This window comes from Palaemon carinicauda, chromosome 9, assembly GCF_036898095.1.
Source record: "Palaemon carinicauda isolate YSFRI2023 chromosome 9, ASM3689809v2, whole genome shotgun sequence".
Lineage (NCBI taxonomy): Eukaryota > Metazoa > Arthropoda > Malacostraca > Decapoda > Palaemonidae > Palaemon > Palaemon carinicauda.
This window is the reverse complement of record NC_090733.1, coordinates 68,411,803-68,437,891: the sequence shown is the minus strand read 5'-3', so window position 1 is coordinate 68,437,891 and position 26,089 is coordinate 68,411,803. Positions and strand designations below refer to the sequence as shown.

General features: G+C 39.8%; 1 protein-coding gene across 1 annotated transcript in view; it reads left to right on the top strand.

Moving 5' to 3' along the window:
* Window positions 1–26,089, top strand: part of LOC137646986 (cancer-related nucleoside-triphosphatase) — a 274,773-nt gene that overhangs the window by 134,887 nt on the left and 113,797 nt on the right. Inside the window, exon 3 of the mRNA XM_068380063.1 lies at window positions 15,746–15,839. Coding sequence (XP_068236164.1) covers window positions 15,746–15,839 — 94 coding nt within the window. The remainder of the gene's footprint in view (window positions 1–15,745; window positions 15,840–26,089) is intronic.

The window sequence follows — 26,089 nt, the reverse complement described above, 5'->3', positions numbered from 1 at the left end:
GGAGTCGGTTGTTTGAATTGTAGTGCAAGTTTATTCCATACACGTTCATATAATGCATTGCGATTACCCCCCCCTCTCTCTCTCTCTCTCTCTCTCTCCCTCTCAGAAAAACCTGGTTAAGCTTGCCATTGCATGTTTTATGTTGTTAAAGTTTCTATGCCATTGTTATCCTCAACCATTTTGTATATACGCTTGTGATGTCATGTCCTGCCTGTCTTTCTGTTAAGACCTAGTTGCAGCCTGCCACATTGGTGACCCTGGAGGTAGCGACAGCTCACTACCTTTGTGCTCACAGCGGCGCTCTATATTTTGATGATGCTGGCCACTGAACCTGATTCTTCTATCCTCGCCGCATCAATAAAACTACTGCTCTTCCCCAGTAAAGAAGCCTTACTTGGTTTCAGCATGCCAAAGGACCTTTCCCGGAAATCTCTGATTGGCTTTACTACCGAGTGTGATGCCCTCAAAACATACATACTGGAGCAGTACTCACTATCGCCAGCCTCTGTATAGCCAAGCTTTTTCAGCTCTCAACAACAGTGGGGGGACCAAGTGCTTTGCTTGCCCTGAGGGAAATGACCAGTACAGTATCGCTCTCCTGCAACGTGCCGCAGACGGCTCTCTTTGGGAAGTGAACCTACTCTGTACACTTTGGGTACATTGCCTATCCGAATCTGTAGGCACCTCCATCCTGGATTTTGATACTTGATGACCAAAGTCGACGCTCTTATTGACAGCCTCTTTACCACCTTCCAGACCTCCATCAACGCCTCTACTCCTGACTAAGTGAAAAACTACTCAATATCGACTGAAGCTGACGTGAATGCGGTTGGACACAGACTCCCACCCCGTGATGTACTCGAGTGGCGAAAAAGCCGACCACCACTCACATATGCCGCCCCCTCGCTCACACCCCATCCAACAACCTCTACTGCAACTTAATGACGCCCATTGGCCCGCGTTAGGCTACTACCACTTCAGATTCGGGGCTGCTGCGAAAAAATGTGCGGATGGTTGTCAGTGGCCTAAAAACTTGCAAGTAGGCTATCGCTTGTGGTGGTGGCCTCTCCTGTCACTAATCTTCTTTTTACATGATGCAGGAACTGATCTGCAGTTTTTGGTAGACATTGGTGCTTGCCATTCCCTTCTACTAATGTGGCTCTCCTGGACACGACGTAGTCATTGTAAGCCTGTGAATGTCCCCCTGTAGCTGCTAACAAATCTGAGATCTCCACCCATGGGTACGAGATACTTACACTATAGTTTGGGAGCGTCAAAGGCCATTGGAAGTTTCTCGTTGCTGACATAAGATTGCTAATAATTGGTGTAGATTTTCTCTCTCTTTTCCACCTCCTGGCTGGTGTGGCACATCGACGTTTAGTCAAAGTAGCCTCATACACGTTGACACTTCTTCAGCCCGCCCCTTCCGACCTTGCACATCACATCAGCACACCCATGGATGCCTGTGCCCACCTCAGGTCATACACAGAAGTCTTCTGACCAGAATTTTACCAAATGTCAACGGTTCCTGCCAAGCTCGTTATTTATTACCATATCAAGACGATAGGGTTCCTAATGTTTACCAAATTCAAGCATCTTTGTCAAAAGGCCTCAAGCTCATGGTCATCAACTCTACACATCGATCTGAAGAAGGATGGCTCCCTGTGCCCCTATGGGGATTACAGGTGTCTGGACATGCAGACAGAACCAGATCACCAGCCCCTCCCCAACATCGTCGATACTACCACCTACTTGCACACAGCAAAGGTGTTCTCCCCTCTCAACCTCCTTAAGGAGTATTATCAGGTGCCCATGAACCCAGAAGACATCCCCAAGACTGCCATCACCATCCTCTTCGGCACATACTCCTGTTTTGTCCTTCGTAATGCTGGGGACACTTTTCAATGTTTCATGCCTGTGGATGACAGTTGTGTTCTCTTCCTCCAAAGCGAAACACCTCCATAACCTACGCATCGTTCTCGACTGCCTACAACTGAACTGCCTTGTAATCTAGTATGATAAGTGTACCTTTGGTGCCAACAAAGCACTGTATAGTTCTTAGGACACCGCATCACTCCCGGTGTCCAACCCCTCCCTGAGAAGGTATCAGCTGTTCAGGACTTCCCCACACCCTTGACCATCAAAGCACAAAGGATTCTTGGATATGATAAACTATTATCCTCAGATCCTTCCAGACATTGCCGTCAGTCTTGCATCTCTCTACCCCTCCCTCAAGAGCAAGCCTAAAGATCCGAAGTAGGGTCCCCTTCAGGAATCGGCCTTCTGCAGTGTAAAGAATGCTTTATCAACTGATGCTCTTCTCTTATTTTCCCATGCCACATGCCCCTCTCATCTCCACTAATGCCAGTGACGTCGCAATAAATGCAGTACTCGAGCAGTTAGTCAATGGCTCTCCCTTCCCATTGATCTTCTTCAGTAGAGAACTGTCCAAGGCAGAATCCGGCTACTCTACTTTCAACCGCGAATTGTTGGTGATGCATTTGACTGACTGGTCACTTTTGCCACTTCTTAGAGGGTACATCCTTCACCAGTCGCCATTCACACGGATTACGTGCTCCTAGTGCATGCCTTTAATCAACAGTCCGACGCCTGATCTGCCCGTCAATGCCAACATCTCTCTGCCATGGCTTAATACAACTGGACCCTTCAACACGTGCCTGGTAAAATGAATCCCATTGCTGGTGCCCTGTGAAGAAACACATAGGCCGCCATTTACCTAGGATTGGATTACAATGCCTTGACAGAATCCCAACAAAAATATCAAGAGTACCAAGCCTGTAGGACATCCTACACATCCCTCCGTTGGAAAGACATCACCCTCGACGACTCCAACGCCACCGTCCTCTGTGACATCAGTACTGGTAGTCCATGTCCATGGATATCTGCCCCCATGTACTGACAGGTGTTTGATCTAACCCAAGGTCTATCACATCCCATCGATCTACTGCACAGCTACTGAAGACGAAGTTCATTTGGCATGTCATTACTAAGTGTGTTGAGGATTGGCTCATCGCCTCTATATACTTCATGCCAAAATTCAAAAGTACATCAACACACTGATTCAAGAGTGGGTATCTTTCCTCACCCTCAGCATTATTGTGCCCACATTCACATCAATGTAGTAGGGCTGCTACCCACATCACGAGGACACCGTTACCTGTTTGCTGTCATTGACCGGTCCACTCGTTGGCCTGAAGCTATCCCCAAGCAAACTTACTCTCAGGGTGGATAGCAAGGTTTGTTATCCCTGAGCATATTACTTCTGATAGGGATACCACTTGCACCTTTCAATTGTGGACATCATTAATCTCCCTACATCAGACAACCGCCTACAACCCTGAAGCCAACTGAATGGTTGATGGCTTTCATCTCACCCTCAAAGCAGCATTGATGTCCAGGTGCAATGACTCCAACTTGTTTATTCAGCTTCCCTGGGTCTTCCTTGGATTAAGGACCACTCCTAAGGATGTCCTAGATGTCTCAGTAGCTGAGATGTGTATGGTGATCCATTTTTTGTCCCTGCTGAATGTTTTTCCGTCAGCAACCTCCTGCGAGTACCTCCAGCGCCTATGTCACATTGTGGGGAAATTTATTCAGTGCTGCTAGACTTACAAGCCCCCAGTGAAGCAATACATGTGGAAAGATTTAAACGCCATAACACATGTCTTCGTGCGCATCGAAACTTGCAAGCCACTGCTGACACCCCCTTATATGGGCCCTTTCCTCTTTTATCTGTTGCAAGCTGAAGGCTTTCTTAGATAACATTTGTGGAAAAGAAGAATTGCCTAATGCCTGCATATCTCCTGCAAGGTGACCCGCCTACAGTTCACTTTTCTTGGCCAGGATGCCCTATCTCACATTTACGTTGGTTTAAGGGGGGAAAATGTATTACACATGTAGTTCATTCATGCTCTTACATTGTAATGCTCTCTCTCTCTCACTCTCTCTCTCTCTCTCTCTCTCTCTCTCTCTCTCTCACTCTCTCTCTCTCTCTCTCTCTCTCTCTCTCTCTTATTAGAAAAATCTATCTTAGCTTGCCATTGCATGTTTCATATTGTTGAAATTTTTATGCCATTATTATCCCCAACCATTTTGTATATAAGTTTGTGGTATTGCATTAATAATCCAGTCATGTCCAGGCCATCTCTTTGTTAACACCTAGTCGCAGTCTACCATAGAATCCTGGATTATTGTTACATACTGTCATTATTGGAAGTGATATACTTTATTTGGTTGTAAGTGATATTTATGTATTTTGTTTTGGATGTAAATGATAGAATCAATATAGTATTTACTTTTGATCATAGTATGATAGGTTAGTTAGCTAGGAGTGTTCGGAAGTTTTATTTTTTAATTTTCAGTCTGTAATTTCTCCTTTGGAGATCCTTATTTAGAGTGAGTGATTGTATATGATCTGGAATGGACTGATCTGGGAGGATAGTGATCTGAATGGTAATGACTTGGCCTGCACAAGAATTGGAATTTCCCTTCTTAAACAAACGATTGATGATTATGCTGACGACGACAATTAATTGGCTCTGAAACAGAATCAGAGTGTTCCTCTGAACTTCCTTTATTGAATAATAGAATTTCATCAAATTGATGGAAGTTACCATTTGCTATGGAGCTGTGGCAGTGTGCCGTGAAAGTCTGTTCAGCCTTTTGTGAACGATGATGTTTATGTTCATACACACAAACATATATATATATATATATATATATATATATATATATATATATATATATAAATATATATATATATATATATATATATTTTATATATATATATATATATTTATATATATAAATATATATATATATATATATATATATATATATATATATATATATATATATATATATATATATATATATATATATATATATATATATATATATATATATATATATATATATATATATATATATATATATATGTATATATATACATATACATATATATATATATATATATATATATATATATATATATATATATATATGTATGTATGTATGTATGTATGTATATTAACTATTTGATTTGGTAGGTTTTTAATTTTTTTTCTGGTTTATTTGATTTTTGTGGCGAATTAAGTTATAAGAAATATAGTGTGAAGAAATGTTTACTTTGCATGCTCGTTCTGTCTAAGTGACTAGTTACTGATACAGTAAATGGAAAGTTTGTTTTTTAGAGGCATTTGTCTGTGAGATTGATTGAAGGGTGTTGGGTTTGTTTTTTGCATTCCACCACAGAAGCGGGGATCGTTAAAGCAAGAGCCTCTGCTCATCCCTTATATACCAAAATGTTGATTTAGTTATTTTATTCCTCTGACCGTAAAATAAGCGCTCCTTATTTCTATTAACATTTTGTGGTTAGCGTGACAAATCGTATGACTCCCTTGTACTAATGGTTCTCTTTTTGTATAAAGATTTACTAAATCAGTTCGATTTTATTTTGTTTTAATGGCTGTGCGTGTCGTTCTCTTACAAGTTCCACCGCTATCCCATTTCATCCTTTTGTCTAATAAAGAAAATGTATAGTTTAGTACCTCACTCACTTGAATGAGTCTTTATATTAAATACTTATCGGAAAATAGAGTTGTAAATATTTGAGGTTGATTATTAAAATTATAATTTGAAATTAATATTTAAGACAAACTATTTAATGAAGCCAAATAAAGTAGTCAAGTTACATGGCTAATTTTGCTGTTTTATAAAATATCCCAAATGCAGAGTAAGGCTAGTATTTCAGGTTCTAACCTAGAGCCAAATTGATTTGTTTCCTGCACATTTACCCGTTGTCATAGACCTTACAGATTATTTACACAAAGAACTGAATGATATTCTTTCAAGTCATTTGTCTTATTTTGTATTCAAAGATATACTGCATATGATTAATTTGAAAGTTTTAACTGCAAATAATTGCCTCCAGTTGCGTGTGACCTAAAGAGGTTAGGTCCAGATTGATCATTTTAGATGTTTGGTGTTCTCTGATGATACAAAGTAAGTCCACGAACCATTTGTGGTAGGGCAGACCATAATGGTGTCAACAGACGTTCATCATCACTAGACCTTATCCGAAACCAAAGCAGTACAACATCATCCTCCCAGTTCCAGTCCAGTTAGAGGAGGGGATGTTAATTTGGGCAGGATGTTTCAGCCTTTGTGTGTTTTGTGATAAAGCTAGAGAACAGGTATTTGACTCAATGGTTGGACAATCTCTGAAGTGCATATATTCCCCTGGTCGGAATGTTGTAGACAAAAAGGTCATCTAATTGATTAAGTAGTTCCTTATTAGGCTGGCCAGGGCATCAGATACCCGTTGAGATATTATCACTAGAGAGTCATTTAGGTGCTTTGGCTGGCAAGAGAGTACTACATTGGATCCTTCTCTCTGGTTATGGCTCATTTTGTCTTTGCCTACACATACACCGAATAGTCTGGCCTTTTTTTTTTACATATTCTCCTCTGTCTTTATACACCTAACAACACTTGAGATTACCAAATAGTTTTTCACTCAAGGGGTTAGCTACTGCATTGTGATTGTTCAGTGGCTACTTTCCTCTTGGTAATGATAGAAGAGACACTTTTTAGGTATGGTAAGCAGCTCTTCTTGGAGAAGGATACTCCAAAATCAAATCATTGTTCGCCAATATTTGACAGTTTCATAGCCTCTGTAGCCATGGTCTTCAGTTATCTTGTGGTAGAGTTTTCTTACTTGAGAATGCACTCGGACACACTATTCTATATTATTTCTCTTCCTCTTGTTCTTTTCAAGTTTTAATATTTTGTATTTGAACGATTTATTTTGATGTTACTGTTCTTAAGATATTTTATTTTAATTGTTAATTACTTCTTTTGTAGTTTATTTCCTTATTTCCTTTTCCCACTAGGTTATTTTCCCTGTTGGAGCCCTTTGACTTATAGCATCTTCCTTTTCCAACTAAGGTTGTAGCTTAGGAAGTAATAATAATACTGGAACTCAAGCACGTCAGTGACTCCGAACCTGTTTCAAGTCCATGTGCTCTGGTACAGAGGAATGCTTTTTGGGTGAACTTGTTATGCATTCTCTCTGTGTCTCGTATGGGAACAATCTTCTTTAGTGGGTAGGCTGCAAAGTAACTCTGAAATATATATGGCACGATGAAATTTGATTTGTTCTGGATCCCTCAGCATATTAGACAGATACCTTGCTAGCTTCAGGAAACCCTAGGCCTTTACTTTTACCATGATCTAGTTCAAGCTTTTTGCGAATCGCAATGACCCTTAATGGCCCTTTTCGGGATTCAAGAAAAATGATCCATGGAACTGGACCATCTGTTCCCAAAGTGCCTGAAAAGTTTTTTTGCACTAATCAATCTGCTCAGATGAACCATTTCATTGGTGGTTCATCCAAACATCCATTTTACGTCTTATCACCTGGAAACTTTTGATGATATTCTCGAACTCATGGTTTTTGCAATCCTTTAGATTTTCTCCAATAAATCTAAAAGACAGTCTTCCATTATTTTATATCAAAGACAATAGTTTATTTTCAATGATGTCAGTATGAGAATGAATCAATAACTAGAACTTGTTAGGTTTATATTGCAAAAACGTTTTAAGGACACCTTTTATTAAAAGAATTTCCAATTTATGTGCCCTTTTAAGAGTAATTTTTTTTTTACTCAGTCTTTATAAGGTATAGATCAATGCTTGATTTGGTACTCGAGCATATTGTATTAAACATCTACTTTTGAGGTATTATAATGAATATATTTAACCCTGTTGGTATAGGCCTCCAGTAATTAGGTCTACTTGTCGGGATGGGGATGTGGTTTTGCATATATAGTAAGTTCAGTTTAGAGTCTTTGGGAAACTTTCACCTACAGATTTAACAGCTAAACGCATAATAAACTGCAAGCACTATCTTTCAAAATGGGTTTTGGGATTATAAGTTGCAATGTCTTTTTTTTACTTCTCTTTACTTGAAATGGTTGTGAGAATTTGCTTTGAAAATAGTAGTCCTTGTTCAGTAAAAGACATTCAGTATATTTTGAACAAACTATGGACAATACAGGTAGTGCCTCTAATTGACTATGTGGGAACAGACTTTCAATTCATCCTCTGTCCAAATGGCAGTGTTATTTCTTGATGAAGGTTTGGTCACAGAAACTTGGCAAGTTTTGATCCAAATGTAATGAAGTCTTAAAGATTAAGGTTCTATGTATTAGAAGTATAACTACATTTCACAAATTTTTTTAGAAAGGTTTCCTTTGAAAGAATTTTCAATAGCATACCAGTTTGGTATTCAATGGACATTATGTTGAAGAATCCTGAGTTTTTTTTATTGAGATATTTCCCTCTTGGTCTTATAGTGGCTGCTGGCTGTAGTCTTATAACTGTTTTGAGCTCAATCAATTTATAGATTTCTTTTTTTGATACCCTAAATATCATTTGAAAAATAATTTTGAAAACCTATGTATTTTGAGATAGTAGTAATAGAATTTTCATTTCCATGCTTACTTAATATTCATACATATGCTCACCTGCCTCCACACTGACTTGATGACAAGGAATAGGGAATATGTTCGACTTTGAAGCTGAGGAACGGGAAGCTGTTAGCATGCTGCATGTTATCAGTCACTAAATTATTTCATTACCGTAAGGGGAGCATGTATTTTTGGAAAGACAAGAAAATGGGACTTTTTCAATATTAATCTTACCCGATAATCATGTAGCTGTCAACTCTGTTGCCGACAGAAATCTACGGTCGGGATACGCCAGCGATCGCTATACAGGTGGGGGTGTACACAACAGCGCCATCTGTGGTCAGGTACTCCAGTACTTCTTGTCAACACCACCTCAATTTTTCCTCTGTCGTGCCACCGGCTAGACCTACATGGATACGCTGTTGATTCTGGAGTTATTGTTCACGATTTGGTGATGTATTTGCTCTAGAGTTTAGCCTTCGCTATTCAGGAAGCTTTATCATTAGCTTAACAAGTTTTTGGAATTAATTTGATTTAATTTTGGTGACGAAGAGAGTATGAACTCTCTTTCACTTTTAAATGGCCGACCCTTCCCTTAGACGGAAGTGTTGGTGTCGAAGAGAGTATAGACTCTCTTTCTTAATTTTGCTTAACAAAGTTATAGATTTATTTTATATCTCTCCGCCTTTTATAGGCCTCTTCGATTAACTTCCTTTTATTATAAACTTATTAAATATGCGACCTTTCCTAATAGTAGGCGGTCTTTTCTTGGAACCGAAGTTAATTAACATTGAGCCCGTCATTTCGTTTTTACCTGTTAACATTTTATGCTATTTTAATGTTTTTGAAAGAATTTCTTTGATAGTCTCGTACTGTTTTCAAAGTTGAACTAACGTTTTGTTTTGTCTCTGCAGTTGTTGACGTTCAGAACCTTCAACTTGCGCTCTATCGTTACGATAGAGAGAGAGATTCACGGTTTCACGTTGCAGTAAGAGTAAACCGATTCTAGCGGTTTGTTCATTCTTTCTTAGCTTAAATGGTTTTAATTCTTATAAAGGAACTTTTTATTTGGGAAATCTTTCAGTTTTTTTTTTTCCTTTAACAATAATATGTTTTAACGATATATATAATTGGGCTCATCTCTCAGGTTCTAAGTCAAAAGAGAGAGAGAGAGAGATAGAGACGGAGGGAGAGAGAGGAGGGTAAACGTTTCGTTCAAGCGGGTAACGTTGTTATCGTTTTTGCTCTTCTCCCTAGTCTCTTTAGGGGAAGAAGGTAAACGTTTCTAGAGTTTTATTCTTGTTCCCAGGCTTTTTGCTGTGAGAGATTTTAAACGTAGTTTATTTGATCTAGTGTTTAGTCTCTTTTCCAGCCACTGAATTATTTATCTTTCATTATGTTTTTCTGTTACATTGTAATACTGTTTTCGCGATTACTAACTTTTAATGAAGGATAGAATTGCGTGTTTCAGGTACAAACCACTTAAAGTTTCGAGTTCAGTGAAATAAGTGCAAACAGAAAATCAAAAGTGATAGTGATAAGCGCAAAGTGTTACAGTGTTGCGTTCGAGGGTTCGTCTGTTCGTGCCAGTTGTTCGCCTAGTCTGGGACCTCTTACAAGCTCCCAAGCCCAGGGGAGAAGTAACGTCGAAGGACTTATGGGTTCATCAGGCCTTGATCGACGAACAGACGTTTCCCTCCGTGGTTTCGGGTGTAACCAACTCACGTAGCCGACGTGATCACCCCACCCACACAAAGACGAGAGAGCCCATTTATTCCTCGTCTGCGGAAGAGGTTTATCGCAGAAACCATGGACCAAATCTTGCAGCTTTTAAGTGCAAGTCGGTCCCTTCCGCGCAAGTCCAACTCCTAGGTTTAGCCATTAGCACTGGGTCAGTTCGGACTTGCTGCAGTACGACATCTGCACACCTCCCAGAGAGGCAAGGTGGTACCGCAACAGGCAGTAACTCCGTCTGTTGCCGCACCAGCTGTTTTAGACCCTCAGTCTCAACGGACAGTAGCTCCGTTTGTTGTTGTCTTTCATAGACCCTAGTGGTCTATGCTGCAGACAATGCAGTCTCAGCTTGCAATTTTGATGCAGGAGTTTCAGGCAGAGAAGGTTAGCACACCTCCTCCTGCGAGCGCTCCTCCACCTCTGCGCAGTCCACCCTGCCAGACGTATGATGTTGAGGCTCCTCCTGCCTCCATGCGTGAGCTGCCGCATTGGGAGTTGCCAGGTACCAGCGCTATGCAGCAACCTCCACTTTCCTTGAGGCAGGAGCCTCTTGCTATGCGGCAACCTCCTCAACCCTTGAGGCAGGAGCCTCATGCTTTGCAGCAACCTTCTCTACCCATGAGGCAGGAGCCTCATGCGTTGCGGCAACCTCCTCCATCCTTGAGGCAGCAGCCTCATGCGTTGCGGCAACCTCCTCCATCCTTGAGGCAGCAGCCTCATGCTATGCGGCAACCGCCTCAACTCTTGAGGCAAGAGCCTCTCTCTGCGCAGCTACCTCCTCAACCCTTGAGGCAGACGCAACTCTTGAGGCAGGAACCTCATGCTATGAGGCATCCTCCTCAACCCATGAGGCAGGAGCCTCATGCTATGAGGAGCCTCATGCTATGCGGCATCCTCCTCAACCCATGAAGCAAGGACCTCATGCTATGAGGAGCCTCATGCTATGCGGCATCCTCCTCAACCCATGAGGCAGGAGCCTCATGCTATGCGGCAACCTCCTCTACCCATGAGGCAGGAGCCTCATGCTATGCGGCTTCCTCCTCAACCCATGAGGCAGGAGCCTCATGCTATGCGGCATCCTCCTCAACCCATGAGGCAGGAGCCTCATGCTATGAGGAGCCTCATGCTATGCGGCATCCTCCTCAAACCATGAGGCAGGAGCCTCATGCTATGCGGCAACCGCCTCAACCCATGAGGCAGGAGCCTCATACTATGCGGCATCCTCCTCAACGCATGCGGCATGAGCCTCATCCCTTGCAGCATGAGCCTCATCCCATGCAGCATGAGCCTCATACCATGCAGCATGAGCCTCATCCCATGCAGCATGAGCCTCATCCCATGCAGCATAAGCCGCACGCCATGCAACATGCTCTGCTTACCTTACAGCATGCTCTACATACAGCATGCTCTGCATACAGCATGCTCTGCATACCTTACCGCATGCTCCTCAGTCACACATCTTTGGTTGTTGCCAACTCACAAGACTGTCAAGCAGTTTCATAACGTTGCCTTCTGGTCTGCTGCTTTTGCACCAGTGAAACCCTCACTGAGAGAACTTAGCTTTTCTCGGATATGGTTCCTTTAGATGAGAAAGGCTATTCTCCCTCCTTCTGATATTCCCTTGAGGACTCTGTCATTTGGAGAGGAGCCTTTAGCTGCTTAGCCTCCTATGGACTTTTATTTAAGCATAACATGCTTCCAGGGAGGGTAATGGTTCCACTTCAGTCGCTAACCCCGTCTGTTACCACACCTGCTCCCATAGACCTTGAGCTTTGTTGCAAGACATGCAGTCCAAGCTTAGTTCCTTGTTAGAGGATTTTTTGTTTACGGAGTCAGTGTGTCACTGGGAAGACGTTCAACAACCAGCAGAAGTGACTTGTTGTGACGCAGTGCGGCAACCTCAGCAACCCGATAAGGAGTTGTCTGTACGACCCAGACAGTCTGGACAGTTTCGGGTTGTCGCTGTACTTCCTCGCTTCCCCATGGTTGACAGTTCACAGACTGTGCAGCAGTACCATGATCTTGTGTCCGGCTCCGTCAGACGACTGGCTTTTAAGAGCTCCCACAAGTCGTCGCTGTCTGGAGATTCTCAGATGGACTATGGATCTGACCAAGGAACTGGGCCTCCTGGTCAATTTTGAGGAGTCCCAGCTCGTCCCATCCCAGACCATTGTCTACCTGGGTATGGATCTTCAGAGTCGAGCTTTTCGGGCTTTTCCGTCGGCCCCAAGGATCTACCAAGCCCTAGAATGCATCCAGAGCATGCTGAGAAGGAACCGATGCTCAGTCAGGTAGTGGATGAGTCTAACAGGGACACTTTCATCGCTGGCCCTGTTCATCGAGTTAGGGAGACGCCACCTCCGCCCCCTTCAGTATCATCTAGCGGCTCACTGGATAAAGGACATGACGCTAGAGACGGTCTCAGTTCCTGTTTCCGAAGAGAGGAGGTCTACTCTCACGTGGTGAAAGAACAGCTTTCTTTCTCAAGGAAGTCTACCTTTGGCTGTTCAGAAACCCGACCGCCGTCTCTTCTCTGACGCATCAGACACGGGCTGGGGTGCGACTTTGGACGGACAGGAATGCTCGGGAACATGGAATCAGGAGCAAAGGACACTTCACATCAATTGCAAGGAGCTGTTGGCGGTTCATCTGGCCTTGATAAACTTCAAGTCCCTCCAGCTTTACAAGGTGGTGGAGGTGGACTCTGACAACACCACAGCCTTGGCTTACATCTCCAAGCAGGGAGGGACTCATTCGTGGAAGTTGTTCTAGATCGCAAGGGACCTCCTCATCTGGTCAAAAGATCGAAAGCTCACGCTGGTAACGAGGTTCATTCAGGGCGATATGAATGTCATGGCAGATCGCCTCAGCCGGAAGGGTCAGGTCATCCCCACAGAGTGGACCCTTCACAAGAATGTTTGCAGCAGACTTTGGGCCCTGTGGGGTCAGCCAACCATAGATCTGTTCGCTACCTCGATAACCTAGAGGCTCCCGTTGTATTGTTCTCTGATTCCAGACCCAGCAGCAGTTCACGTGGATGCTTTTCTGCTGGATTGGTCCCATCTCGACCTGTATGCATTCCCGCCGTTCAAGATTGTCAACAGGGTACTTCAGAAGTTCGCCTCTCGCAAAGGGACACGGCTGACGTTGGTTGGCTCCGCTCTGGCCCGCGAGAGAATGGTTCATAGAGGTACTGCAATGGCTGGTCGACATTCCCAGGACTCTTCCTCTAGGAGTGGACCTTCTACGTCTACCTCACGTAAAGAAGGTACACCCAACCTCCACGCTCTTCGTCTGACAGCCTTCAGACTTTCGAAAGACTCTCAAGAGCTAGGGGCTTTTCGAAGGAGGCAGCCAGAGCGATTGCCAGAGCAAGGAGGACATCCACTCTCAGAGTCTATCAGTCTAAAGGGGAAGTCTTCCGAAGCTGGTACAAGGCCAATGCAGTTTCCTCAACCAGTACCACTGTAACCCAGATTGCTGACTTCCTGTTACATCTAAGGAACGTAAGATCCCTTTCAGCTCCTACGATCAAGGGTTACAGAAGTATGTTGGCAGCGGTTTTCCGCCACAGAGGCTTGGATCTTTCCACCAACAAAGATCTACAGGACCTCCTTAGGTCTCTTGAGACCTCAAAGGAACGTCGGTTGTCCACTCCAGGCTGGAATCTAGACGTGGTCCTAAGGTTCCTTATGTCATCAAGATTTGAACCTCTCCAATCAGCCTCCTTTAAGGACCTCACATTAAAAACTCTTTTCCTCGTGTGCTTGACAACAGCTAAAAGAGTAAGTGAGATCCACGCCTTCAGCAGGAACATAGTTTTCACATCTGAAACGGCTACATGTTCCTTGCAGCTCGGTTTTTTGCTAAAACGAGCTTCCTTCACGTCCTTGGCCTAAGTCGTTCGAGATCCCAAACCTGTCCAACTTGGTGGGGAACGAACTGGAGAGAGTACTTTGCCCAGTTAGAGCTCTTAGGTACTATCTAAAAAGGTCATAACCTTTACGAGGACAATCAGAAGCCTTATGGTGTGCTATCAAGAAGCCTTCTCTTCCAAGGTCTAAGAACTCAGTTTCTTACTAATTCAGGCTCCTGATTAGGGAAGCACATTCTCATCTGAAGGAAGAAGACCTTGCTTTGCTGAAGGTAAGGACGCATGAAGTGAGAGCTGTGGCTACTTCAGTGGCCTTCAAACAGAACCGTTCTCTGCAGAGTGTTATGGATGCAACCTATTGGAGAAGCAAGTCAGTGTTCGCATCATTCTATCTCAAAGATGTCCAGTCTCTTTACGAGAACTGCTACACCCTGGGACCATTCGTAGCAACGAATGCAGTAGTAGGCGGGGGCTCAGCCACTACATTCCCATAATCCCATAACCTTTTTAACCTTTCTCTTGAATACTTTTTATGGGTTGTACGGTCGGCTAAGAAGCTTTCCACATCCTTGTTGATTTGGCGGGTGGTCAATTCTTTCTTGAGAAGCGCCGAGGTTAAAGGTTGTGATGAGGTCCTTTAGTATGGGTTGCAGCCCTTTATACTTCAGCACCTAAGAGTTGTTCAGCATCCTAAGAGGACCGCTACGCTCAGTAAGGAAGACGTACTTAATAAAGGCAGAGTAATGGTTCAAGTCGTCTTCCTTACCAGGTACTTATTTATTTTATGTTATTTTTGAATAACTAATAAAATAAAATACGGGATACTTAGCTTCTTTGTTAACATGTATGCTGGTCTCCACCCACCACCCTGGGTGTGAATCAGCTACATGATTATCGGGTAAGATTAATATTGAAAAATTTTATTTTCATTAGTAAAATAAATTTTTGAAAATACTTACCCAATAATCATGATTTAATTGACCCACCATTCCTCCCCATAGAGAACCAGTGGACCGAGGAAAAAATTGAGGTGGTGTTGACAAGAAGTACTGGAGTACCTGACCACAGATGGCGCTGTTGTGTACACCCCCACCTGTATAGCGATCGCTGGCGTATCCCGACCGTAGATTTCTGTCGGCAACAGAGTTGACAGCTACATGATTATCGGGTAAGTATATTCAAAAATTTATTTTACTAATGAAAATAACATTTTTTCTTAATAAATATTTGGTAAACGTAGATGAGCTGAGATTCTGGGGAGTTTAGAAATAAAAAAACTCTCTGTTCATTTTGATATTTTAAGGTCACATTATGCCCCTTCCACTTCCCCACTTAAAGTTTTGTTTTGTATACCTGCAGGTTAACATTGCCCTCACTATTATGAGAACTTAGGGGTGGGTGGGATGAGTTAGTTCTAGGACCACCAGTCATAGAATCCACCCTGAGAACAGTTACCCAATGATTAAAAAAAAAGTAAAGTTTAGGGTATGGAGAGGAAAGATTTAATTTTTACTTGAAAGTTATCAAGCTCATTCATATTAGTTATAATCAGTGTGACCTAGAACTAAGTAACAAAATAAGTATTTTCAATATTAGTATTCTGTTTTTAGAAATTTCCTATGACATTCATGATAAATTTTTGCAGGCCTGAAAGTAGTGGTAGGCGGGAATGCCGCGTTGGACAGTACGTTGTAGATGTGCCTTCGTTTGAATCTCTTGCACTACCTGTTTTAAATAAGGTAACATATATTTTTTTCTAGTTCGTATTCTTTTCTCTAGAAAGCTGGGTTATGTCAGCATTATCCCCCCAATTTTCTTCCCTTGATAAGGCTTACTTCTCTCACTGTCTGAGGTGACATCTTGTGACTAATGGCAATTAACCATGGTGTGCCAAGGCCACACCCACCACATTGAGGTAATACCACACCCACCATGGTATGGCAAGATTGCACCCATCTTGTTTTCAGTTGTAGAAAATCCTTCTAGTATAGTTTTGAGATGTTATCTCATGGATTTGTTAGTAATTACAGTGTAGATTGTTCAAAGGAATTATTTTTGGGCAATCATGATTCACTTTATAATATGTGTCGTGTAGGGGATAGTATTGTGATTTGAATAATCGTGAAGAGTGCTAAAGACCTTTTATTCCAATCATGGAAAAATATGTTCAAATGGTAGCTGAAGAGATTGATATATCCAAACATTAAAGGAATGGGTATAACTTGAAGAGTAAAATCTTGGAAAGATTAGGCTACTGTAGTTGATTATTGTTTGTATGAAGTTGGGAATGTCACACCAGTTATTAACACCCCCTGGCTGTTAGTGAGTTCTCATTCCTTATCGAGATTTAGTTTTTTGTATAGTAATAAGCTGCACAGGCTCTTGAGCTCTCTAGTTTCTTTTACACAATCTAAGAAGTCTTGTGAATGTTTGATAATTAACAGAGATACTAATGTAACTGGCCCAGTTTTTAATCCTAGCCTAACCCTTCAAGTTTTGACTAGTGGTTCTAGTGCACCATCTCGTAAGGATACAGGTATTGCACAGAGTTTGAAAGAGTTGAGATCCTCTTTTGCACCCTGTTACTATTTCTTCATCTTCTACTCCGCAACCCTCACACCACCACACACTAATCACCTTCTATGGACCTTTGGTTTCCGAGGTAAAATTGTGAGTTTGTATTATGGATCTTAATATCCCTCCATTCCCTGAAGTAGGTATATTTATGCCATGGTATATTGTATGGTTACTATTACTGGTGGGTTGCATATTGTATCGGGTAGCAATGATCACCATTCGCTAAAAGGCTTGGCCACTAGCACATCACATGTTTTCCTTAATAATAGATTTAAGTTTTCGACATGCAAATCTGTTGTTGTCCGTTTCGGTCGTATTCGTGGAGTAGATCCAGACCTGGATATGTACTGTACATCCAAGGCCAACGGATCCCATGTGTATGCGAAGGCCGATTTTTAAGGCTTACAGTATATAACTATAGGCCGGCATGGGTTCCGCGCTTGAAAGCCTGAAAAGTATAAAGTGTCTTGAAGCTTTGAATCTTTTAAGAACTTTGTCCCAAACATCAAAGGGGACTGACTGCAAAACTATTTTAGAATTGTACAATGCTTTAGTTTAAAGAAAGATATTAGTTATGGTTATGAAATATACTCCTCAGCCACGCTAAGGCAATTAAAGATTTTAGATTCTATTCACCATATTGGTATCAGATTGGCCGCAGGAGGTTTTAGAATTTCAAGTGACCTTGTAGATGCTGGAGAATTACCTTTAGGCCGCCACACCAAAGGTCTTCTATTCATCAGTATTGGTTTAATTTGCAAAGATTTCCTCATTCTTTAGCCTTTCAGACTTGTAAGGCATTGTAGGTATTTTGACTTGCACCTAAAATCTCCCCAAGGTGTCCAGTTTTGGATAAAACTAATTAATTATTGAACAGTTTTGATATAGCTAGAAATAAAGTTCTTCAATTTAGGATATCACCTTTCTGTAGATATTTTATTGGCATAAACACTCAACTGACCTACAGTAGAAGCTTGGTTTTTTATCCAACATTGAAGAACTTAGTAAGTTGACCATTATCATTACTGGTGGCTCCAAATCCGATGCTGGTATTGGATTCGTACTATATAATAGTACTTTTAATTATAGAGGTGCACTTCCACTAGCTGACTGCTTTTGAAAAAATAGTGCTAAAGGAGGAGGGCAATTCTGAATTTTTTTGTGATGCAAGAAGACCAGTGTCCTATATACTGCTCGTATTTCATACACGTTCATACACTAACGATTTGCTTTTTTATCTTATCACTTGCTCTTCCCTGCACTGTCAATAGACTGGCCTGTGTAAGCATGCTACCTCAAGTTTGATTATGTTTGAAATTTTGTGACTTTCTAGCTCTTAAATCCTTGTATATAAACTCGATGATTGTTTGATAAAGTTTAGTTGCATTTACCTTGTCTCTCAGTTGTCACCTAATTGATCTCTTGCACATTGTGTCACTCCAGAGTCACCTATGTGCGAAAAGGCCGTTAGGTGATAACTTAGAGGCGAGGTGAATGCTGCTAAACTTTATTAAACAATCAACGAGTTTATGTACAAGGATGTCACTAAAATTCAAACATAATAAAACATGAGCTAGCATGCTCACACAGGTTTATCTATCAACAGTGCAGGGAATAGTGAGTGATAAGATAAAAAAGCAAACCATTACAGGTTACTAGTGTGTATGAAACACGTGGGATACAACTACAAGCTTTAGAAGTTTTTCAATCCAGTAATCCTTGAATTTTAAAGATTTTAAAGATTTTGGTTAAACTGAGAGGTATACAAGTTTAAATTTGCTGGGTTCCGGCACATGTATGTGTGCCTGGAAATGAGGAATCAGATAGAGTGGCAAAGGAATCTGCAGCTGGATTGATTCCATGAAATTTTGTCTGCCGCTGTAATGATTTTTTACCAAGTATAGAGAGGTTATTTTATGGTACAGTATTTGGCAGCAGCATTAGGACGCCCTAGACGGAAATAAGATTAGGGAAATAACGAGTGTTATTTCTCCTTGGAGGTATAACATGATGCCCCGAAAGTGGGAGACTACATTTGTTGGCTGTGCATTGGTGACACTTGTTTCACACAAGTTGTTATGGATGGCCAACATCAGCTATATTGCAATGACTGGTACCCTTGACAGTGAGACATTTATTGACCGAATGCCTTACTCTTGGGTACTTAAGATGTAGATATCTTTTTGAGGCTTGAGGTAAGGATGGCAAGTTTGATCTTGCCAAGATTTATAGGCATGATGTGGCATACAATACTAACGACATTTATAGATTTATTTCAAAAGTAGGTCTTCTGAAAGCTATTTAACCTTTATACTGACCTGTTTGCTTTTATGGTTTCAAATTGAATATCCTTTTGAAATTTACTTATAACAAATTATATTGGTGCCGATGACATTCAATACCAGGATGCCAGAAAACACAAAAATCAATCAGTCAAGAAGTTCTGAGACCTGTAAAAGAAATAAGTTGCATAACTAAATTATGGATTGGGATATAATTACTTCTCTTGAGCCTATACATAATATTAACAAGAGGAGATCTTTGTATTCAGGATTTACAAACTGGGCTCCTTGAGAAATGCTGTTTGTAGGTAATAAGGTTAAGAGTATTCTTTAAATACTCTTCTTTTGCATATTCTATAGAAGGGCTATCTATAATTTAATAAGAGGGAAGTTTTGAGGCCATCAAGATGTAAATCATATTTTGTGTTTTTGACTTTTGATAAAACCATTTCTGATGGAACTTCCGAGGCTGTGGCAACATTTGCGTCTCTATGAGTAAATGTAGAGAGCAAGTGTATTCATACATGGTTGAGATAGCTTCTGATGCTCAGAAATATTCCTTGATTTTTTACCCTTATTTTTTGATCGTGTATTGAATGTTAATACGATTTATAAGGTCATTGCACAATTACATGCCAATATATGAAGGGTCACTTTGATATCACTTTCTATGAATAGCTTCATTTCTTTTTACAGATCAGTGCCTATTATGTCTCTAGATTTGCCACTTTTTAGGGCAGGGTCATTAAACCCCATTCCCATTAGCTAAAAGTGGCCCTTTTAATTTTGAGAGTGCCCACTGGAAAAAATAATTGAAATCATATTTCTATTTTCAATACCGTTACTAATAGATTTGCTGCTTATCTTGAATAAAAGAAATATTACTTAAAAAATCAGTAGCTAAAAAGAAAGCTTCACTGGCGTCTGTTATCGGTTATATTTATAAACGATGTGATAAGGAAGATCATTTTGGCTCTTTCTTAACATTCTTCTGCTGTCATTGTCTCTTTTTCATTAGGAATAATGTGTTGAGGTCATTACCAATGTGTCACTGAAATGACTGGAAATATTAACGCTAATGCGAATATAAAGAGTATTTCAGATGAAATGAAAATTTGAAACTACAGTGCTATATGTGTAACAATATTGATAATAAAATTGTTTATTCATATATTCACCTGATGTTCATATTGCTTCTTTCGCAGAAGCTGGGTTTATTGCTGTTCACCCCCAATACTTATCCCAAATTTTCCCCCTTTTTTTTTCTTTCTAAAGATATGCTGTATGACCCCAGTAAAATAATGTAACAATTTAGCGATTAATGGTAAGTAGCTCTGTTCATTGACATTACAAGTCAATGGGGAAGGAGGTTGGCCATGTATACGATCACCAAGGGAGAATAGAAATAAAATAAAATTCTGTTTATTTCTATGAATCTCCCCGACGTTTATATTGTTAACTCCCATGCTCTGATGGAAGTGGGATACCAGTGAAGGAAAGCGTTTATGTCCACCAGAAATTTAAACTTGAGAAAAATTAAAGTACTTGACTCAGTAAGTCTAGATTCAAGTGAAACCATCTCAAAAGACAGTTAGTACTATAGGACTCCAGATTTTTGTACTAATCTTCTTTGCCTTCACATTTTCCCATTTCTATAAAGGGTTGCTGTTTCTAGTCAGACTTCTCCATCTTTCTCTGTCCTGTACATCTTGTTCTCTTAGACCCTTTTATATTCATGTTATTCAATAATTTATCTCTCCACCTGAACTCTGGCCTTCCCCTCCTGCCCTCCAACTCCATGTTCATAACCCTTTTACATATGTGTTCATCTTCTCTCCTCATGACATGACCAAACCATTTTAGTCTTCTTTCCTGTGCTTTCTTTGAAACCTCTAATACTTTGACTGTCCTCGTGATCAATTCATTCCGGTTCTTAGATTTTTTTGCGACAGTATACATCCACTTCAGTATTCTCATCTCAACCACTTCCATTCTTCTTTGATGTTCTTTCTTTATTGGCCAATTTCATCCATGCACACACAATTCTATGACTGACTTCTACATCCAGGTATCCATTTTCATTCATAGCAGAACCAAAATATTTGGAGGAGCTTACCCTCTTTATGCTTTCTTGGCCTAATTTCACTGTTCCCTGCCACTCATCTCCACCTGTTCACATATATTCTGTATTTGTTCTGCTAATTTTTGAGCCCCCACTCTCAAGTTATTCATTTTTTCCATCTTTTGTGCTTGAGTTGGACACCTTCTCTTGTTATATCAGTCAGCACAATGTCATCAGCAAACATTGCACTCCAAGTTACCTCTTCTCTAACTTCTGACGTTATAACATCCATCATAATATCAAACACATAGGGACTAAGGGCTGAACCGTGGTGGAAACCAACTTTTACCTTAAACTTTTCTGTAGTTCCAATAGTGCTTCTTAGTTGGGTTATTCTGACATATTTTTCAGAAACTTTTCTCTCTCAAGCACCTCCACACTTCCTTCCTAAGTACCCTATGTATGTTTTTTTTTTTTTTTTTCAAATCAATAAACACCATATGTAGTCCTTTCTGTTTCTCTCTATATTTCTCTATGCCGGTATGAAGACCGTGTAAATTGTGAGGGTTGGAGGCAGGAGAGGCATCAGACTGTAAATTTTTTTTGTCAAAACAATGAACAGCTAGGAACAGATTGTTTTTCTTTTGATATTTGAAATTTTGAAAAAGAAATCTATTACTTGATTGGGCAAAACATTTTGAGAGAAAGTAGTGCCATCCACCACTATCGGACCTGGAGACCAAAAAGATAGTTAAGAGTCTTGAAGACAATGTCAGTTGAACACCAATCTGGTACGTTATTAAATTTCTTTCAAAAGAAAACATTTTGCGATTGTTAAGATTCATAGTTCCACCCCCAATATCTAGTACTTTAATCTTCAAGGCAAATTGGCAAGTTTCTGCAACCAAACCTTCAACAAAAAATGGCTCTGAATTTTAGACTGAGGATGAAACTAAAATTCTAGTTCCACATATCCAATTAGGGACACTACCTGTATAGTGTGTTCAAAATATACTGAATGTCTCTTATTGAACAAAGACACTATTTTGATGCTATACTTACGATAGTTAGATTCAGGTACTGCATACAGTACTATGATTTAAGAGAAGTAAAATTGCCTAGAAAAAAATAGCTGTAAAACCAGTGTATTGATAATGTAATGAAAGGCTTAAATAGATTTGCAGTGATTGGTAGAGAAAATTGACGATTAAATTTTTTATCAGTAATTGGGGCACCCAGGAATCTCCACGAGTCTGTATTAAATACAGTGCATGTGTTCTTTCTAGATATTTTATCATAATTGTTAGTTTTAACTATTATTATTGGAAAATTGTTGGTTGACATTGAGTGCTGTAATGTATTTGTGTCTAGACTTCATTATCATTGATGATATGCTTAAAGAGGGAAGTTTTCAAGCTTCGAACAGTTGAATCATACTTCTCATCTTCTTTGCTCCTGTGGCTCTCAATGCAGTATTTGTAATACTTGGTGATGATACGACTGTTTCTAATAAGGGAAAATGAAAATGACATTGCAACGGGACTCCAAGGCCCCCAGGGCCTAAAAACATTGGCAGTAAAAAGAGTATTGTGTTGGATATTCTGCAATATACATTATGATACATATTCACTCTTGAAACATAATCAGAAATATTGGAATGATGAAATTAAAACTTTCAAATAAGCACTTTCAATAAGAAAATTTACTATTTAAGTTCTTACCTGGTAGTCATTATGATTTAATGATCAACTCTACCAATTTGGCTACCTTTAACAAAACACAAAATTCTACCCCTCCCTTGTGATGCCCAGTAGACCTAAGAGGCAGATCCACTGGCCGAACACAAGTCCTTATATCTGAAGAACTTCATATAATCAGAGTTGCCATAGATATACAGTATATACCTAAAGGTTTTCTTGAATAAACTAAAAAGGGGGAGGAGGGAGGGAATTAAATGATTACCAGGTAATTATTTAAATGCTAAATTTATTATCAAAATTTATTTTTATTTAAATTAACCTTATTTGGTAGTCATTATGCTTACTCCCGCATATCATTGGAATTAGGCATAGATATCATACAACAGATGCCGCGAGACCCACATCGCCCACTGGTAGAGCATACGTGAAGACCGCAGCCATCTTCTCCTGATAGATGAGCGGTGGCTACCATGGTATTCAATAGAAATAAATGTTGCACACAGTTTATCGTAAGATATGTGCTTACCGCTTCGAGATTTACTTAGCTTCTATTCTGATATGTTACACTCAATGAATATACATCTAAATATTATTTATTGATGTATATATACAATTATATTTGTATATATGCATATACAAACATACATGCTACTGTGAGGGTTTGAGATGACCGACCATAGACGAGTGATGCTTTATTTCCGACACGGGCAAAGTACAGTACATTGACCTGTGCGGATGGCAGTGTAGCAAGGTGACTGACCGACCGCGAACAGGTGAAAAGTATGGGGCATTTGAGTTTTCTACAGTTAACATTACAATAAATATGTAAGCCCACGCTTGACATATAATAATGAAATGTATATAGAAATGCAGGGCAGATGATTCTGCGCCGGACTGAATAAATATGTACAGGAAAATATGTACAAAGATGATAATATTGCTGTAAGCATTGTAGGACGTTGTCCTTACAGCTACTCCCCCCAAGACAATTATTAAAAGGGGAACATTTTGATGATTGTATGAAAGAGATAAATAATAAACGTATGCGCTTTTAGTCTCTATCAAGATGGGGGTTGCAGGCGTCCCCTTCATCGGGACACTAGTGCTGGAGGTCCATTATCTCTGCCTTGTGCATCAGGCGGTTGCAGGATGCCGCCCCGGTGTTCCAATTCTGCGATTTTCTCTTCATGTCCGTTTATATCAAGTTCTTTCATTTTCAATTCCTCCTCCATTTGCAATATAGTTGTCTTGGCCATAATGGCTTCATCTACACAGATTGGACAAATCCATTTCAGTTTGTTACGTCTTATCATTGATGTTTGCCTCTATAAACACACACTTCATGTCGTAGCACCTGATACAGCTACATCTTATCCACTTTTTTTCTCTCACCCCTCAAAAATCCACACATAACAGGGGGCAACCAGTTATGGTATACTTTTACTATTTACTTTAGTCTCTCCATAAGACTAACTAATATTTTCAAAGCTTTCACAAACGAGATTATGAGCTGAAACAGGTCAGGGCGAAAATTCGACAAACTACCGCGATAACAGATCTTCACTTGACAATGCCGCTATGATTGGCTCATTGGAGGTTGCTGGCATCTTCTCTTACTCCTGTTCAGGACCAGGGAGACTGGCATATTCCATGGAAGAAAAAGAAATATTCAGCTCCGTTCTAGGAGAACTTCCTCCTGCTAACAAAGTACAAAAGGTTTGTATACGCATAGGAACGAATACGAAATTTTAAAAGTGATTTGCAATTTTCCTAGGTACGGAAATCTGAGACCTTTAAGTTACACTTTCACAACTCAACCACCGAAGGTCAAAAGTGAAGTGGTTTTGATAAGAAAGCTAGTAGGGCTATTTGGCCACACTCACTACATATTGTTAACTACCTCGTTAATTAATTCAACTTGCGTTTCAGCTCTGCTAAAACATTCCCTATTTTAAATGGCCCAGGTTTGAACAACTTGGAAAAATACGGATTACTTGAAAATTTGTTATACAGTCACACCTGTCTTTACGGACGATTTGGTATCTGTTGAAAATAATAGTAAAGGCTGAAATGAGTTATATTTTCATAAAGTGTTCTTGTAGTGGAAATTATACTCGCTGTTTCTGTTCTTAATCTGGACTTCCATGCACAGAATTATGCAGTTGTAAACGTGAAAACAAATTCTTTGGAACAAATGGCTTTTAGTGATAGGTTTTTATAAAACATAATATCTAAAGTACTTCAATAAATCTATGTATAGTAACCTGACAGATACAAAGAATATCAGAGTGTGTATCTGAATATCAGAGTGTGTATCTTATAAAAGATTATTTAATTACAAGAAAAAAGAAAAAAAAATAGTTTTATGGGTAATAGTACCGTTTTTATATTTCTAAAAGGAATATTTAATATAGCAGTCATATATACGTTTATTTTATACTAAAACCTAACTATGTTATATCTTCTATACTCGGATTACAAAGTAACATATCTTATCCAATATCATGTTACCTGGTAAGGAATTTAATGAGATATGTAGTGGCCATCTTGGAAAATGGCAGCCATTTCAATGAAAAAAGACAATTATTTTCCTTGGAGCCACTGACAATATTGAATAAAATGGCCTTAAGTGCCTACTCTGAAAGTTTAGCATTCCTGTCCAAAAACTAACGGTATTTTCATTGACCGTGGTGCTTGATATAGTGGGCTACTATATCAAGCACCATGGTCAAAGAGGTTTATTTTTCGCGACCTCTGGTTCTGACCATCATGTTTTTTACACATTGGAAAATAATGGAAACTAGAGCTGAACATATTTCATATTCCTAGGTTATGCTATCGTTAAAGAGATTTCTTTTTTAAAATTTCACATTTTCCCGTTAATAGATAAGATAGAGGGACAAAAAATGTATATAGGTGGTACTGGCTAAAAATAGAACCTCCCTGACAGGTGTTGCTCAGCAGAACGTAAAACTGTTCAGGACCAAAGAAAGATACAAAAGGGAATATCCATTAGGTTTTATGCAGCAAATTCATCCATACAAAATCTGCATTAGATGAAATTAATGTATATTAAATATTGTGGGAAATGCGGAGAAAAGGATAATAAGAATAAGAAATTGAATAATGATTATACGCAATAAGAAAGGGTATAAGGACTAAATGTACACTAAAAATAAACAATAATAATGCGTTAATAACAGATATGAAAAGGATTCAGAAATGAAAAAAGAATGGAAAATGAAATGTTATATGACATTTATATACCAAATGTAGACTAAATTCTCGTCTTTTCATCCTAGATATTCAAACAGAAATGCTTTTAATTTATTCAACAGGAAGAATCCAAATATTATTGAAGGGAAATA